At 55.4% G+C, this 13,974-nt stretch overlaps 1 protein-coding gene across 1 annotated transcript in view; it reads left to right on the top strand.

The window, feature by feature from the left end:
• IGFN1 (immunoglobulin like and fibronectin type III domain containing 1) overlaps window positions 1-13,974 on the top strand; it is a 71,113-nt gene that overhangs the window by 33,879 nt on the left and 23,260 nt on the right. Inside the window, 6 exon segments of the mRNA XM_068164709.1 lie at window positions 658-757; window positions 3,706-3,753; window positions 5,820-5,865; window positions 6,878-7,052; window positions 11,428-11,541; window positions 12,414-12,492. Of these exon segments, the coding sequence (XP_068020810.1) occupies window positions 658-757; window positions 3,706-3,753; window positions 5,820-5,865; window positions 6,878-7,052; window positions 11,428-11,541; window positions 12,414-12,492 (562 nt within the window).

Raw genomic sequence — 13,974 nt, 5'->3', positions numbered from 1 at the left:
GCAGAGAGAGCAAAGGGAAGGCCAAGCCTGCTGTGGGCTGGCAGAGAGCTCTGAGAGCACAAAGAGAATCCCAGAGCTGGCAGGGCTGGAAGGGAGCTCAAGGCTCAGCCAGCTCCAGCCCCCTGCCATGGGCAGGGACACCTCACACCACAGCAGGTTGCTCACAGCCACCTCCAGCCTGGCTGCAAACACCTCCAGGCAGGAGGCTTCCACCACCTCCCTGGGCAGCCTGTGCCAGTGTTCCCTAACCCTCCTGGTGCAGAACTGGTTCCTCACATCCAGTCTAAACTGAAGGCATCATCCCTGCCTCCCTCCCAGGCTGGGCACCACTCAGAGTCACAGAGCTGTCAGGGCTGGAAGGGAGCTCAAGGCTCAGCCAGCTCCAAGCCCCTGCCATGGGCAGGGGCACCTCACACCACAGCAGCTTGCTCACAGCCACCTCCAGCCTGGCTGCAAACACCTCCAGCCAGGAGGCTTCCACCACCTCCCTGGGCAGCCTGGGCCAGGCTCTCACCACCCTCCTGGGGAAGCAAGCAGAGCTCCTTAGATTCATCCTGGGAACAAAGGATCTGAGCTGCCCCTGGGTAGATGTTTTACTAGAAGCTGCAGGTGTGTGAGCTGAGCCCTCTGAGCTCTCCCTGTGTTCTTGTCTCTCAGATAAAGCAGCTGAGCCCAGCTGACAGCGACCTGTACCGCTGCGTGGCTGCCAACGAGTATGGGGAAGCTTCCTGCTGTGCTGGCCTCAGGATCATACAAGGTAGGATCATCATCATCATCATCATCATCACAGCATAGGTCAGGCTGGAACAGACCCCAGAGATCATCCAGTTCCAACCTCCCTGCCATGCATTGGGACACCTCTCAACTAGCCTCAGCTGCTCAGGGCCTCACCCAGCCTGGCCCTGAACACCCCCAGGCAGGAGGCAGCCACAGCCTCCCTGGGCAGCCTGTGCCAGAGGCTCCCCAGCCTCACTCTCAGCAATCTCTTCCTCCTCTCCACTCTCAGTCTCTCCTCTCCCAGCTCAAAGCCATTGTTCCTCAGCCTGTCCCTCCCAGCCCTTGTCCCAAGTCCCTCCCCAGCTCTCCTGGAGCCTTTCAGGTCCTGCAAGGCTGCTCTGAGGTCTCCCTGGAGCTTTCTCTTCTCCAGGCTGCACAGCCCCAGCTCTCCCAGCCTGGCCCCACAGGGGAGGTTCTGCAGCCTCACAATGAAGAACTTCCTCAGCTCCACTCTAACCCTGCTCTGCCTCAGCTTCAGACCCTTCCCCCTTGGCCTGGCTCAGACACCCTCAGCAAAAGTCTCTCTGCAGCCTTCCTGCAGGATCCCTTCAGGTGCTGGCAGGCAGCTCTGAGGTCCCCCTGGAGCCTTCTCTCCTTCAGGCTGCCCACCCCCAGCTCCCTCAGCCTGTCACCAGGATTCTTCTGTTCTCTGCTCCCCAGGCCCTGTGGTCCCAAGCAGTCAGCTTTGCTGTCCTCAGGGTGTGTGCCCAGAGTGTCCTCGGGGTGAAGGTTGACTTTTTCCCCTCACTGGGGACCAGAGGTCTCCTGTGGCCTCCCCCTCTCTTGGGTGACTCCCTGGCAGTGTGAGCTTCAAGGCAAGGGAGAAGAGAGTGGTACTGGGCTCACTGCCCTGGACCACATCAGAGGCTGTGGATTTAGTGCTGAGTTGGCTCAGTTCTTCAAACCAGTCTTCAGGGAGGGCTCCATCCCACCTCAGCTGTCTGTAGGGCCTAACCTTTGGACTTAGGACCCAACCTCAGTCCTCTGCACTCATTTATGGTCAGTGTAGAGAGGTGGTCACTCTGGGGGGGAGGGGGTTGAAATAGAACTGAGCTGCTCTTGGAACCTACCTGAGCAGAAGGTGTTGGAAGTGTCCTTCTCCCCTCTGTGCCTGCCAAGGAAGGCAACTCCTTGGCCAGATAATCCTCACACCTGGGCTGCCCAGCTCTAAACCAAGGTGCTCCACTTTGCTGCCACTGCTCAAGCCACAAACTTCACAGGTTTGTGTGGGGCACCCAGTGAGCACAGAGCCAATTGCAGCAGGAGTATTGATCTCCTAGGGAGGAGATCACTAGAGTCAGGCTGGAAAAGTTGGGGTTGTTTAGCCTGCAGGGAAGGATTTGGGGGGGGGCTGGTGGGGAGGAAGCTGGACAGGAGGCAGCAATGGGCACTGGCAGCCCAGAAGGCCAATGGCAGCACAGCTGCCATTGGCCTTCTGGGCTGCCAGTGCCCATTGCCAGGGGTGGAGAGAGAGGATCCTGCCCCTCTGCCCTGCTCCGGGGAGCCCAGAGTCCAGTTCTGGAGCCTTCAACACAAGAGAGACCTGGAGCTGCTGGGAAGTGTCTGACAGAGGCTGTGAAGGTGATGCAAAGGCTGCAGCAGCTCTGCTATGGGAAGAGGCTGGGAGAGCTGGGGCTGTGCAGCCTGGAGAAGAGAAGGCTGCAGGGAGAGCTCAGAGCAGCCTTGCAGGACCTGAAGGGCTCCAGGAGAGCTGGGGAGGGACTTGGGCCAAGGGCTGGGAGGGACAGGAGGAGGAACAATGGCTTTGAGCTGGGAGAGGGGAGACTGAGGTTGGACATCAGGAGGAAGTTCTACACTATGGGGGTGGGGAAATACAGGAACAGGTTGCCCAGGGAGGTGCTTGAGGCTCCATCCCTGGAGACATTCAAGATCAGACTTGATGTGGCCCCAACCTAGGTGGAGATGTCCCTGCTGCCTGCAGGGGGGTTGGGCAAGATGACCTTGGAAGGTCTCTGCCAAGCCCAATCTGTGAGTCAGTGGCAAGCTGACAATGCAACCCCGAGCAGGACCTCCTCTTGCCCTGGTGGCAGGCAGAGGTTTTGCAGTTCTTTGCTTGCTGCTGCCTTGTTTTAGAATAGAATAGAATAGAATAGAATAAACCAGGCTGGAAGAGACCTTCAAGATCATGGAGTCCAACCTACCATCCAACACCACCTAATCAACTAAACCATGGCACCAAGCACCCTATCAAGTCTCCTCCTGAACACCTCCAGGGATGGGGACTCCACCACCTCCCCAGGCAGCACATCCCAATGGGCAATCACTCTCTCTGTGGAGAACTTCCTCCTCACCTCCAGCCTGAACTTCCCCTGGCACAGCCTGAGACTGTGTCCTCTTGTTCTGCTGCTGGGTGCCTGGGAGAAGAGCCTAACCCCCACCTGGCTCCAACCCCCCTTCAGGTAGTTGGAGAGAGCAAGAAGGTCTCCCCTGAGTCTCCTCCTCTCCAGGCTAAGCAACCCCAGCTCCCTCAGCCTCTCCTCCCAGGGCTGTGTTCCAAGCCCCTCCCCAGCTTTGTTGCCCTTCTCTGGACTCATTCCAGCAGCTCAACCTCCTTCCTAAACTGAGGGGCCCAGAACTGGACACAGGACTCCAGGTGTGGCCTACCCAGTGCAGGGTACAGGGGCAGGATGAGCTCCCTGCTCCTGCTGGCCACACTGTTCTTAATGCAGGCCAGGATGCCCTTGGCCCTCTTGGCTGCCTGGGCACACTGCAGGCTCCTGTTCAGCCTACCATCCACCAGCACCCCCAGCTCCCTCTCTGCCTGGCTGCTCTCAGCCACTCTGCCCCCAGCCTGTAGCACTGCCTGGGGTTGCTGTGGCCAATGTGCAGCCCCTGGCACTTGGATGTGTTCAATCTCCTGCCTTGGTTTCTTTTCCCCCACCTCTCTTTTCTCTTCTAACCCATCAGTTGGCTTCAAGAGGAAGGCAACATACCGCACTGTGCACGCTGCTGATGGTAAGTTAGGCTTGGATTTGGATATGGGGGGGTGGGAAGAGGCCCAGTCAAAACTCCTCTGCCTGCCACCCCCAGACCTGTGAAGCAGGAAGCAAGAGAAGGGTTCAGGGAATTGCTGAGCTTCTGTTGTCTCTTTCTGCTTCCTGTTCACATCTGGGGCGAGGGACAGCCCCAGGCAGGGCTCTGAGCTGTCCTAGTGGATGATTCGGGGATCGTCAGTGCCTGACAAGGATGCTGAGCTGGCCGAGGCAGCTGGAGCAAGCTGATAGCACAGCTGGAGCAAGCATGATAGCACAGCTGGAGCAAGCATATAGCACAGCTGGAGCAAACATATAGCACAGCTGGAGCAAGCATGTTAGCACAGCTGGAGCAAGCATATTAAGGCAGCTGGAGCAAACATATAGCACAGATGGAACAAGCATATTGCACAGCTGGAGCAAGCATGTTAGCAGAGCTGGATCAAGCATGTTAAGGCACAGCTGGATTGAGCATGTTAGCACAGCTGGATCAAACATGTTAAGGCACAGCTGGATCAAGCATGTTAAGGCACAGCTGGATCAAACAGGTGAAGGCAGCTGGATCAAACATGTTAGCACAGCTGGATCAAACATGTTAAGGCAGCTGGAGCAAGCATGTTAGCACAGCTGGATCAAGCATTTTAGCACAGCTGGATCAAGCATGTTAGCACAGCTGGATCAAACATGTTAGCACAGCTGGATCAAGCATGTTACAGCTGGATCAAACATGTTAGCACAGGTGGAGCAAACATGTCAAGGCACAGCTGGATCAAACATATTAGCACAGCTGGATCAAACCTGTTAGCACAGCTGGAGCAAGCATGTTAGCACAGCTGGATCAAACATGTTAGCACAGCTGGAGCAAGCATGTTAGCACAGCTGGGTCAAACATGTTAGCAGAGCTGGGTCAAACATGTTAAGGCAGCTGGATTGAGCATGTCAGCACAGCTGGATCAAGCATGTTAGCACAGCTGGAGCAAGCATGTTAAGGCACAGCTGGATCAAGCATGTTAAGGCACAGCTGGATCAAGCATGTTAGCACAGCTGGATCAAGCATGTTAGCACAGCTGGAGCAAGCATGTTAAGGCACAGCTGGAGCAAGCATGTTAGCACAGCTGGATCAAGCATGTTAGCACAGCTGGATCAAGCATGTTAGCACAGCTGGATCAAGCATGTTAGCACAGCTGGATCAAGCATGTTAGCACAGCTGGAGCAAGCATGTTAGCACAGATGGAGCAAGCATGTTAAGGCACAGCTGGATCAAGCATGTTAGCACAGCTGGAGCAAGCATGTTAAGGCACAGCTGGATCAAGCATGTTAGCACAGCTGGATCAAGCATGTTAGCACAGATGGAGCAAGCATGTTAAGGCACAGCTGGATCAAGCATGTTAGCACAGCTGGATCAAGCATGTTAGCACAGCTGGATCAAGCATGTTAGCACAGCTGGATCAAGCATGTTAGCACAGCTGGATCAAACATGTTAGCACAGCTGGAGCAAGCATGTTAGCACAGCTGGATCAAGCATGTTAGCACAGCTGGATCAAGCATGTTAGCACAGCTGGATCAAACATGGATGTTTGAATGGAAGTGAAACGTGGAGGATTGTTGATAGAGCTCCTTTTCCCCCCCAGACTTCCATCCAATGAGTTTGTTTGGAACAACCTTTACTTTCCCTTTGTTACACTTTCTGCTCCAATATCTGTAACTGAACTTTAAAGGCACAGCCTGACACCACCACAATGCCTCAGACACCCAAGTTCAGAAACCCATGGCAGAGAGGCCACCAGCAGCCAGGAGGAATGGCCAGAGCCAGAGGGTCCTGCTCAATGGCACCAAGGCCACTTGGGAGCAAGCCCCCAGTGCTGCAGCCCAGGGGCAAAACTGAGTCCAGTCCTTTTTAACCTCTTCTGTAATGACCTGGACACAAAGGTTGCCAGCACGGTGCACGGCCTGCTGCCAGGGGCTGCCTTGCAAGGCCTTCTCTTGGCTGATCTGTTTCTCAGTGCTGAGTATCTGAACGTTTGTTGTTTCCCTCACTGACTTCAACAGAGCTAAAGATGACGCTGCAGAACTCCAGGAAGATGCTGAGGAAGAGGTAAGGCTCCCTCATGAAGGCTGCTGGTGCACTTCCAAGGTGTTTCTTGATGCTTTGCTGATCTTCAGGTCCACACTTCTTGGGGCCAAAGCTGTCCTGAGGCTCAGTGTGGAGAGATGTGGCAGAAGAGTTTGGCACTGCCTGTGAGGCTGAGCTGAACCTGAGGTACCACCCTGGCTGGGAGGCACCTTTGTGCTCCTCTGTACCACAAGATGTTGGCTTCAAAGAGCCTTCTCTCTGCTTTCCCAGCTTTGGCTCCTGTGCAGCTGCCTGGCTGTCAAGTCTTCATCTAATAACCTTGCTGGCTAATCACAGAGTCAGGTTTGGGTTGGAAAAGCCCTCTAAGATCACCCAGTCCAACATCAACCCAGCACCACTGTGGTCACTGAACAATAGCCCAAAGGACCATGGCCACAACTGCAGGGTTCTGAAGCCATCAATGGTTACTGGCAGCCCAGGAGCCAATCACTTGCTGGGCTGCAGCCAGGGCAGGCAGGGCAGCAGCACAGGGAGGGGATTCTGCCCCTCTGCTCTGCTCTGCTCAGCCCCCACCTGCAGCACTGCCTCCAGCTCTGGGGGGCCCAGCACAAGGAGGACCTGGAGCTGCTGGAGAGGCTCCAGAGGAGGCCACAGAGATGAGCAGAGGCTGCAGAACCTCCCCTGTGGGGTCAGGCTGGGAGAGCTGGGGCTGTGCAGCCTGCAGAAGAGAAGGCTCCAGGGAGACTTCAGAGCAGCCTTGCAGGAGCTGAAGGGCTCCAGGAGAGCTGGGGCACAGGCTGCCCAGGGAGGCTGTGGCTGTGCCCTGCCTGGAGATGTTCAGGACCAGGCTGGATGAGGCCTTGAGCAAGCTGTGCTGGTGGGAGGTGTCCCTGGGCATGGCAGGGGGCTGGAGCTGGATGAGCTTTAAGTTCCTTTCCAGCTCATCCCAGGAGTCTGTGCTGAGGTTCCATGGAAGAAGCCATCTTGCTGTCTGTCAAAATGTCTAGATTGTTTTCCTCCCCTTGGCTCTAAGGGCCCCAGTTCAGAAACCCAAACCCCTGGATAAAGAAGCCATCTGGCAGCTGCTGCTGCACGCAGACAGGAGAGACTACGAGAAGATCTGCCTCAAGTACGGCATCGTCGACTTCCGAGGGATGCTGAGGAGGCTGCAGGAGCTGAGGAAGAGCGCAGAGAGTGAGCAGGAAGAGGTAAAATGGACCTCAAATGACTGCTTTGGGACAAACTCTGAGGCCTGCAGCTCCTCAGTGACTTCTGAAACAGGCTGAACCCAAGCTCAGTGCTGAACCCAAGCTCAGTGCTGAACCTAAGCTCGGTGCTGAACCCAAGCTCGGTGCTGAACCCAAGCTCGGTGCTGAACCCAAGCTCGGTGCTGAACCCAAGTTCAGTGCTGAACCCAAGTTCATTGCTGAACCCAAGCTCAGTGCTGAACCCAAGCTCAGTGCTGAACCCAAGTTCAGTGCTGAACCCAAGCTCGGTGCTGAACCCAAGCTCAGTGCTGAACCCAAGCTCAGTGCTGAACCCAAGTTCAGTGCTGAACCCAAGCTCAGTCTGAACGCAAGCTCAGTGCTGAACCCAAGCTCAGTGCTGAACCTAAGCTCGGTGCTGAACCCAAGCTCGGTGCTGAACCCAAGCTCGGTGCTGAACCCAAGCTCAGTGCTGAACCCAAGCTCAGTCTGAACGCAAGCTCAGTGCTGAACCCAAGCTCAGTGCTGAACCCAAGCTCAGTCTGAACCCAAGCTCGGTGCTGAACCTAAGCTCGGTGCTGAACCCAAGCTCAGTGCTGAACCCAAGCTCAGTGCTGAACCCAAGTTCAGTGCTGAACCCAAGCTCAGTCTGAACGCAAGCTCAGTGCTGAACCTAAGCTCGGTGCTGAACCCAAGCTCGGTGCTGAACCCAAGCTCAGTGCTGAACCCAAGCTCAGTGCTGAACCCAAGTTCAGTGCTGAACCCAAGCTCAGTCTGAACGCAAGCTCAGTGCTGAACCCAAGCTCAGTGCTGAACCTAAGCTCGGTGCTGAACCCAAGCTCAGTGCTGAACCCAAGCTCAGTGCTGAATCTAAGCTCGGTACTGAACCTAAGCTCAGTGCTGAACCTAAGCTCAGTGCTGAACCCAAGCTCGGTGCTGAACCCAACCTCAGTGCTGAACCTAAGCTCAGTGCTGAACCCAAGCTCAGTGCTGAACCCAAGTTCGGTGCTGAACCTAAGCTCAGTGCTGAACCTAAGCTCAGTGCTGAACCCAAGTTCGGTGCTGAACCTAAGCTCGGTGCTGAACCTAAGCTCGGTGCTGAACCCAAGCTCGGTGCTGAACCCAAGTTCGGTGCTGAACCTAAGCTCAGTGCTGAACCCAAGCTCAGTGCTGAACCCAAGCTCAGTGCTGAACCCAAGTTCGGTGCTGAACCCAAGCTCAGAGCTGAACCCAAGCTCAGTGCTGAACCTGTCCCAAGTCACTTTGTAGGTGAAAATTCCCTGGCATGCCCCAGAATGCTTCCTGGCAGTGCCTTCAAGGTATCACAGGTTCATAGGTTGATAGAACACCAGGCTGGAAGGGACCTCCAGGGTCATCTGGTCCAACCTTTCAGGGTGAGAACAGAGCTGAAATCAGCACATCCTAGCCAGATGGAAATGCTGCTGACTGGAAGCTCAGCTGATACACTTCAGGAGATGCTAACCCTAGGCTCATGCTGTTGTTACACCCCGTGGCTAAAGGCTGTATTCAGTTGCCTCTGCTGAGAATTTGGACCCCAAAGCTGAGCAGTTTCATGCCTGAGAGGCAAAACTGGCCTTGGCTAACAGAGAGGTGGAGAAACCTGCCTGGATGGTGGTGCAGGAGCAAAGTAGCATCTACAGTAGAAGCTACCCCCAGAAGGAACCTCTGGAAACTTCTTTTAGAGGCTGCTCAGGCTTTTATCCCACCCCTTGGCTCAAGCCTGTGTTCAGTTGCCTCTGCTGAGAATTTGGACCCCAAAGCTGAGCAGTTCCATGCCTGAGAGGCAAAAGTGGCCTTGGCTAACAGAGAGGTGGAGAAACCTGGCTGGATGGTGGGGCAGGAGCAAAGTAGCATCTACAGTAGAAGCTACCCCCAGAAGGAAGCTCTGGAAACTTCCAGATGCTTCTTCCATACTCATAAAGTTAGAGGCTGCTCAGGTTTTATCCCACCCCATGGTTCAAGCCTATGTTCAGTTGCCTCTGGTCTCACTTTGGACCCCAAAGCTGAGCAGTTCCATGCCTGAGAGTCAAAACTGCTCTTCATTAAGAGAGAGGTAGAGAAACCTGGCTGGCTGGTGGTGCAGGAGCAAAGTAGCATCTACAGTAGAATCCACCCCCAGAAGGAACCTCTGGAAACTTCTTTTAGAGGCTGCTCAGGCTTTTATCCAAGCCCATGGCTCAAGCCTGTGTTCAGTTGCCTCTGGTCTCACTTTGGACCCCAAAGCTGAGCAGTTCCATGCCTGAGAGGCAAAAGAGGCTTTGGCTAACAGAGAGGTGGAGAAACCTGGCTGGATGGTGGGGCAGGAGCAAAGTAGCATCTACAGTAGAAGCTACCCCCAGAAGGAAGCTCTGGAAACTTCCAGATGCTTCTTCCATACACATAAAGTTAGAGGCTGCTCAGGTTTTATCCCACCCCATGGCTCAAGCCTATGTTCAGTTGCCTCTGGTCTCACTTTGGACCCCAAAGCTGAGCAGTTCCATGCCAGAGAGTCAAAACTGCTCTTCAGTAAGTGAGAGGTAGAGAAACCTGGCTGGATGGTGGAGCATGACCAAAGTAGCATCTACAGTAGAAGCTACCCCCAGAAGGAACCTCTGGAAACTTCTTTTAGAGGCTGCTCAGGCTTTTATCCCAGCCCATGGCTCAAGCCTGTGTTCAGTTGCCTCTGGTCTCACTTTGGACCCCAAAGCTGAGCAGTTCCATGCCTGAGAGGCAAAAGTGGCCTTGGCTAACAGAGAGGTAGAGAAACCTGTCTGGATGGTGGTGCAGGAGCAAAGTAGCATCTACAGTAGAATCCAACCTCCAGATGCTTCTTCCATACACATAAAGTTAGAGGCTGCTCAGGCTTTTATCCCACCCCATGGCTCAACCTTTGTTCAGTTGCCTCTGGTCTCACTTTGGACCCCAAAGCTGAGCAGTTCCATGCCAGAGAGTCAAAACTGCTCTTCCTTAAGTGAGAGGTGGAGAAACCTGGCTGGATGGCGGTGCACGACCAAAGCAGCATCTACAGTAGAATCCACCCCCAGAAGGAACCTCTGGAAACTTCCAGATGCTTCTTCCATACTCATAAAGTTAGAGGCTGCTCAGGCTTTTATCCCACCCCATGGCTCAACCTGTGTTCAGTTGCCTCTGGTCTCACTTTGGACCCCAAAGCTGAGCAGTTCCATGCCAGAGCGTCAAAACTGCTCTTCCTTAAGTGAGAGGTAGAGAAACCTGGCTGGATGGTGGTGCAGGAGCCAAGTAGCATCTACAGTAGAATCCACCCCCAGAAGGAACCTCTGGAAACTTCTTTTAGAGGCTGCTCAGGCTTTTATCCCAGCCCATGGCTCAAGCCTGTGTTCAGTTGCCTCTGGTCTCACTTTGGACCCCAAAGCTGAGCAGTTCCATGCCTGAGAGGCAAAAGTGGCCTTGGCTAACAGAGAGGTGGAGAAACCTGGCTGGATGGTGGGGCAGGAGCAAAGTAGCCTCTACAGTAGAATGCACCCCCAGGAGGAACCTCTGGAAACTTCCAGATGCTTCTTCCATACACATAAAGTTAGAGGCTGCTCAGGCTTTTATCCCAGCCCATGCCTCAAGCCTGTGTTCAGTTGCCTCTGGTCTCACTTTGGACCCCAAAGCTGAGCAGTTCCATGCCAGAGAGTCAAAACTGCTCTTCAGTAAGTGAGAGGTAGAGAAACCTGGCTGGATGGTGGAGCATGACCAAAGTAGCATCTACAGTAGAAGCTACTTCCAGAAGGAACCTCTGGAAACTTCATTTAGAGGCTGCTCAGGCTTTCATCCCAGCCCATGGCTCAAGTCTGTATTCTGTTGCCTCTGGTCTCACTTTGGACCCCAAAGCTGAGCAGTTCCATGCCAGAGAGTCAAAAGTGGCCTTGGCTAACAGAGAGGTGGAGAAACCTGGCTGGATGGTGGGGCATGACCAGAATAGCATCTACAGTAGAATCCACCCCCAGAAGGAACCTCTGGAAACTTCCAGATGCTTCTTCCATACTCATAAAGTTAGAGGCTGCTCAGGTTTTATCCCACCCCATGGCTCAAGCCTATGTTCAGTTGCCTCTGGTCTCACTTTGGACCCCAAAGCTGAGCAGTTCCATGCCAGAGAGTCAAAACTGCTCTTCATTAAGTGAGAGGTGGAGGAAACCTGGCTGGATGGTGGTGCAAGTGCAAAGTATCCTCTACAGTAGAATCCACCCCCAGAAGGAACCTCTGGAAACCTCCAGATGCTTCTTCACTGCACCACAAGTGAGAGGTTGCCCTTCTCTATGAAGATAAAAAGTAGGTTTCACCTGAATTCAACAGCTTGAGAAGCTCTGCCATGGCAGCCTTAGCACTCACCAGGTTCTTGGATCTTCCTCTGCAGTTCATAAGCAGCATCAAGAACTTTGAGCACATCAGAGTCAACAAGGAGGGCAAAGCTACCTTCAGTCTGGAGATGGAGCTGAAGAACAGGAACAGCAAAGTTTATCTGCTGAAGGTGAGGGGAGTGAGCTGAGCTGGGCAGGGGTGAGCAGAGCTGGGCTGGGGGTGAGCTGAGTTGGGCTGGGAGTGAGCTGAGCTGGGCTGGGGGTGAGATGAGCTGGGCTGGGAGTGAGCTGAGCTGGGCTGGGGTGAGCTGAGTTGGGCAGGGGGTGAGCTGAGTTGGGCAGGGGTGAGCTGAGTTGGGCTGGGGTGAGCTGAGCTGGGCTGGGAGTGAGCTGAGCTGGGCTGGGGTGAGCTGAGTTGGGCTGGGGGTGAGCTGAGTTGGGCTGGGGTGAGCTGAGCTGGGCTGGGGGTGAGCTGAGCTGGGAAGGGGTGAGCTGAGCTGGGCTGGGCGTGAGCTGAGCTGGGCTGGGGTGAGCTGAGTTGGGCAGGGGTGAGCTGAGCTGGGCTGGGCGTGAGCTGATTTGGGCTGGGGGTGAGCTGAGCTGGGCTGGGGTGAGCTGAGCTGGGCTGGGGTGAGCTGAGTTGGGCTGGGGGTGAGCTGAGTTGGGCTGGGAGTGAGCTGAGCTGGGCTGGGGTGAGCTGAGTTGGGCTGGGAGTGAGCTGAGTTGGGCAGGGGTGAGCTGATTTGGGCTGGGGGTGAGCTGAGCTGGGCTGGGGTGAGCTGTGTGGAGCTGAGCTGGGCAGGGGTGAGCTGATTTGGGCTGGGGGTGAGCTGTGTGGAGCTGAGTTGGGCAGGGGTGAGCTGATTTGGGCTGGGGGTGAGCTGAGTTGGGCTGGGGGTGAGCTGTGTTGAGCTGAGCTGGGCAGCTCATGGCAGCCACTGCAGGAAACTCCTGGGCTGCTGGGCAGGGACTGAGAGCTAATAACCTGCTCTGAGCTGTCTGTGCACTGTGCTGGTTAGGAGCAGTGCTGGTGTGGGCCCAGGTTCAGGCAGCCTTTGGTGGTGAGGGGGATCCAAGCACAGAGCATCAGTCAGTTGCTGAGATCCTTTTTGGCTTCAAGGGTAAGAGGACATTCAGAGAATCAGAGATTTGCTTGGGTAGGCAAAGCCCTCTAAGTTCACCCAGTCCAACATCTCCCCAACCCCACCATGGCCACCAAGCCGTGGTCCCAAGTGCCATGGGGGTAAGTCGATTCCCCTATGGGAGGGCAGGGAAGAGGCAGCAGCTGCAGGAGAGCTATTTCAGGGCTGGATTTAAAAGGACACTTTGTCTGGGGGGGAGACCCTCCCCATCTTCTGCTTGCCCTGCAGTTCCCTTCCTCTGCCAGTGTGGAGTCACAGAATGACAGAATTGTCCCGGCTGGCCAAGCCCTCTGAGATCCCCCAGGCCAACCCCAACCCAACCCCCCCATGGCCACCAAACCCTGGCCCCAGCTGCCATGACCACAGCTTGCTGCAACCCCTCCAGCCATGGGGACTCCACCACCTCCCTGGGCAACCTGTTCCACTGTCTCCCCACCCTCACAGCCAACAATTTCTTCCTGATCTGCAGTCTCAGTCTCCCCTCCTCAAGCTTTAGTTCACTGAAGGGGAGGTCAGGTTAGCTCCATGAGCTCCTGAGTGCAATGCAGGACATGATGCCTGTGGAGCCCCATGACCCAGAAGGTAACCCAGAGGTGTTTGAGGTGGATTTGCTTGTTCTCCAGCTTTGGGGTGGTAAAATGTAAGCAAAGAAGGTTCTGGATCTTGCAAGTGGCTGTCAATGGCTCCATGGCCCAGGGGAGGCCAGGCACAAGCAGAGTCCCTCAGGGATCAGTCCTGGGACCTCTCTTGTTCAACATCTTTGTGGGTGACATGGACAGTGGCACTGAGTGCAGCCTCAGCAAGTTTGCTGATGGCACCAAGCTGTGTGGTGCAGCAGACAGCTGGAGGGAAGGGATCCATCCAGAGGGACCTGGGCAGGCTGCAGAGCTGGGCACAAGCCAACCTCAGGAGGTTCAACAAGACCAAGGGCAGGGTCCTGCAGCTGGGGGGAGGCAATCCCAGGCACAAATCCAGGCTGGGCAGGGACTGGCTGGAAAGCAGCCCTGAGGAGAGAGACTTGGGGGGTGCTGGTGGACAAAAAGCTCAGCAGGAGCTCTCAGTCTGCACTTGCAGCCCAGAAAGCCAAGCAGAGCCTGGGCTGCAGCAGGAGAAGTGTGGCCAGCAGGGCAAGGGAGGTGATTCTCCCCCTCTGCTCAGCTCTGGGGAGACCCCACCTGGAGTCCTGCCTCCAGTTCTGCAGCCCCTATGGCAAGAGGGATGTGGAGGTGCTGGAAGGTGTCCAGAGCAGGGCCAGGAGGATGAGCAGAGGGCTGGAGCTGCTCTGCTGTGAGGACAGACTGAAGGAGTTGGGGCTGTTCAGTCTGGAGAAGAGAAGGCTCTGAGGTGACCTCATTGTGGCCTTCCAGGATCTGCAGGGGGCTGCAGGAAGGCTGGGGAGGGACTGCTCAGGATCTCAGGCAGTGCTAGGACTAGGGGGAATGGAATGAAGCTGGAGGTGGG

The sequence above is a fragment of the Melanerpes formicivorus genome, unplaced genomic scaffold, assembly GCF_026170545.1.
Source record: "Melanerpes formicivorus ecotype bairdi unplaced genomic scaffold, bMelFor1.0.p_v2 SCAF_82, whole genome shotgun sequence".
NCBI lineage: Eukaryota > Metazoa > Chordata > Aves > Piciformes > Picidae > Melanerpes > Melanerpes formicivorus.
This window is presented reverse-complemented; position numbering and strand designations above follow the sequence as displayed.